The 3,279-nt window shown below is 35.6% G+C and overlaps 1 protein-coding gene across 1 annotated transcript; it reads right to left on the bottom strand.

Moving 5' to 3' along the window:
• Nucleotides 1-385: 385 nt before the first annotated feature.
• On the bottom strand, nt 386-2,861 carry LOC126259568 (uncharacterized). Its single transcript, XM_049956475.1, has 2 exons — nt 838-2,861; nt 386-605 (listed from the first exon to the last, which is right to left on the bottom strand). The coding sequence occupies exon 1, from the start codon at nt 2,604-2,606 to the stop codon at nt 852-854; it is 1,755 nt and encodes a 584-aa protein (XP_049812432.1). The 5' UTR covers nt 2,607-2,861; the 3' UTR covers nt 386-605; nt 838-851.
• Nucleotides 2,862-3,279: the final 418 nt, after the last annotated feature.

Consider the following 3,279-nt stretch of genomic DNA (forward strand, 5'->3'; position numbering starts at 1 on the left):
TTTTTTCTTCTTCTTACTATGGATTCAATGTTTGGTATCATTAAATGAGATAGGAATCAGTGCTGTTACATTTTGTATCTGTGTTTTGTTTATTACTTTGCTAACTGATTTTGCTTCTAGTAATACAATTTTTTCTGTCTTGATTGCAATGCATTTTTGTTAATATATGACTGGTTTCAGTGCCTTGTGCACCATAATCAGGGACAAAAATGCTTGGCTATGAACAGGACATCAGTGTGAATTATAGTAACATAAACATTAGACTCAGCCTTCAGGGGGGACGTACACGAAACTGCAGTAATTTTAAAAGTATTTTATAAAACTCTAATTTTTTAAGATAATCAATCCAAATTTGGTACAGTTATTAAGAAATGTTATGCGCATATGAACCTAAATTTTCATTTTTATTGACCTTTTACATCTTTAATTATTAACAATTAATTTTTTTTCAACAATGTAATTACAAATGTTCCTTTTTTGAGAAAACTGTGAGAGCAATGTTAATGAATTTTTGTACACACTTTCATACCAAATAATTACAAAACTCTGTGGAGCAGAATTTTTATATCTTCTTTTGTTCAGTTTTTACGGGTCTCCCAATTTCCCTGAAAAATAATATATCAAATTTAAGGAATATTTTCTACCATAAATACCTTACTATTTTATTAAATGAAAATTCCTTCCACAGAATTTTTCACTATAGTACTGACTAGTCATATACCAAATTTCACTTCTCTACCTTTTGTGGTTTTTGAGAAAAAGGTACATAAAGTTATAAAAATGTAAGTTACGGGAAAACTGAATCAATGATTTGATAGTGTTTGTATTAGGTCTTACCGTCTCTGTGTGAACTAGTGCAAGCCATATGCATACTCCTCTTCATCTGCAAGCAGTCTCTTCTTTGCTTGTCTTCTTTGGTTAACCTGCTGTTCAATTTTATTGGCTGTAATATCAGCCGCAGCAACTCTTTTGTCATCGATGTCCTTCAATATTGAATAGGTGAAAGCTCCTGGATGAAATCCTAGCCTCTGTAGAGTTTTTATTCTTCCAAGATTACCATTGTTAAAAACTAAACAAGCATCATATGCAGCAATTTCAACAATAATTGTTGAAACAAATGTTGTTTTTGGGCAACGTTTCCAAATCAGTGAGTTGTAACTTTCATTAGGGTTTTGTGTCTTTCCATGCACACACTTTCGTAGGAGGTCTGGCTCTGCTAAACACCTAAATGTTGGTTTTATAGCACTTAAAACAGCCACAGGTAAACTGTGCTTGTGTGAATAGTTCATGCCATCACGCTCAGCCTGCTTGAATTTGCACCACGATATGTCACACAAATTATGTACAGGTTTGTCATCTGTGGATAGTTTATGAAAATAAATAGACCACACAGCCTTCTGCATGTTATTCAAATTTCCACTGTTGTCCCTTATTGCCTTGCCATAGTACACTTGTAAAGAATGAATTTCTTTGTCTGTGAGTCTGTTGGGACCACCTAAAAGTTTTCCATCCTCAAGTTTCCTGCCCTTCAATTCACGTTTCAATTTTAAAAGTCTGCCTCCCATTCGTTTTTGCACATGTCCAACACATTCCAACTTTTCTATAGCACAATGGGGACCATAAGGTTCACTTTCCAAAACAGTTTTGAAGGAGCTGGAGTCACCATCACCAAGGTATTTTGTGTATCTAACACCGTACTTTTCCACACTTCGATGGAACATAAGTTTCATAGCTGCAGGTTCCATTCCACCACTAGAACCAGAATAATTTCTACAGCACACTTTCTTGTGTTCAACCTGCCACTTATTTTCTTCCACTTCACCAGCTCTCTTTCCGAGTACACAGCTATAGCAATATTTGCTCATTACCTGAACGTCAAGAATTTTTCCAGTATCAACACTAATGACAGATGATACTCCATACAGTGATGTATGTCCACGCTTCATCCACGTTCCATCACATGACACACACAAATCGGTGTCTGGCGTGTTATCTGCTTCTGTCTTTAGTTCACTATTCATCTTCACAGCTTCCTTTGCAGAGGACTTCAAGTTTTCTTCCACTTCCTCTTGAAGAGCACTTAGCAGTGTTTTATTTCCAGTGGTGTACCTAGCACTTGGTTGTGGCATGTTCATGATCCCACAAAACAGTCTGGTACCTTCCCTGCCTATGCCCAAACATCTCATGCCATATATTAAACGCATATTTGCTTCATATATCCGGTTACTTGATGCCGAAGTTCTAAAAGCAGTGTCTGAATGACAGCTTTCACAAGTAAGATGCAACATACACACTATTCCAATTCTGTTTTCTTCGTCATATAATCTCAAACTTTTTGCACCACAGTCAGCACATACACAAGCAGATGATATAATATCAGATAGTATTTTCAAATCAATAAGCCTAAAACCACTAGTAGCTTGAGTGTCTGAGCCACAATCATCAAGTGATTGACAGCTGTCAATTTTCCTTCTCGAAGCACTCGCTTTCTTGGTTGAAGTATCGTTTCCATTTGTTATTATGGGGCTGGTTTTCAAGTTGTCTTTACTACATCGAGAAGCTTGACACTTTCTAACCTTTTTAAACACCTTACTAGAACGCGGCATGCTGCAAAATATAATAACAAGTCTACTTACAACTTTCGTAAAAATGTATTCCAAACAAACACTCGTAAACAAACGCTATAAATCAAAGAATATAAAACCAGCGGCAGAGATATTATTCCACAGCCTTCTTGATGTAGTACACAAACGTTCCCTGCATTGTGACTGCACAAAACTGGAAAAAAACGCAGTATAAATAGATATACGAGAGGATGAAGACCAAGATGGGGGGGCGTCGCCCTGTGCAAGCTATTACAAATTATTATTTTTTTCCCCCTTAGAAGCGGAATTGGAACGTAATATTTGGTAATTGAAATTTCAATACCATGTAGTAAATGAAGAGCCAATAAAATTTTTTTCACAAATTTGGTCATTTTCATGTACGTCCCCCCTTCAGTACACATTGATTTTCATAATTAATTGAAATTGTTCAAATGTTAATAAAAGTATTTTGTGATCAAAACAGATATTTTTTAATATCTATATAACTAACAGTACTGTGATCACTATATCCAAGTGACAGTGTCCTTATTTCAAATGATTTTGTTTTGCTTGTGCTGCCTTCACTTATACATGTGTAAGTTTTTGTTGCAGTTATGTCACCTAAGTCAGAGCAAAACAGCATAATGAAATGTCTAACTTCCTATCTATGTTATAAGCCTGCACTTCATCATCA

Source organism: Schistocerca nitens, chromosome 5 (genome assembly GCF_023898315.1).
Source record: "Schistocerca nitens isolate TAMUIC-IGC-003100 chromosome 5, iqSchNite1.1, whole genome shotgun sequence".
Classification (NCBI taxonomy): Eukaryota; Metazoa; Arthropoda; class Insecta; order Orthoptera; family Acrididae; genus Schistocerca; species Schistocerca nitens.

What these genes read in the sequence shown, in the direction of transcription:
- LOC126259568 (XM_049956475.1), bottom strand. Translation starts at nt 2,606, where the DNA reads ATGCCGCGTTCTAGTAAGGTGTTTAAAAAGGTTAGAAAGTGTCAAGCT.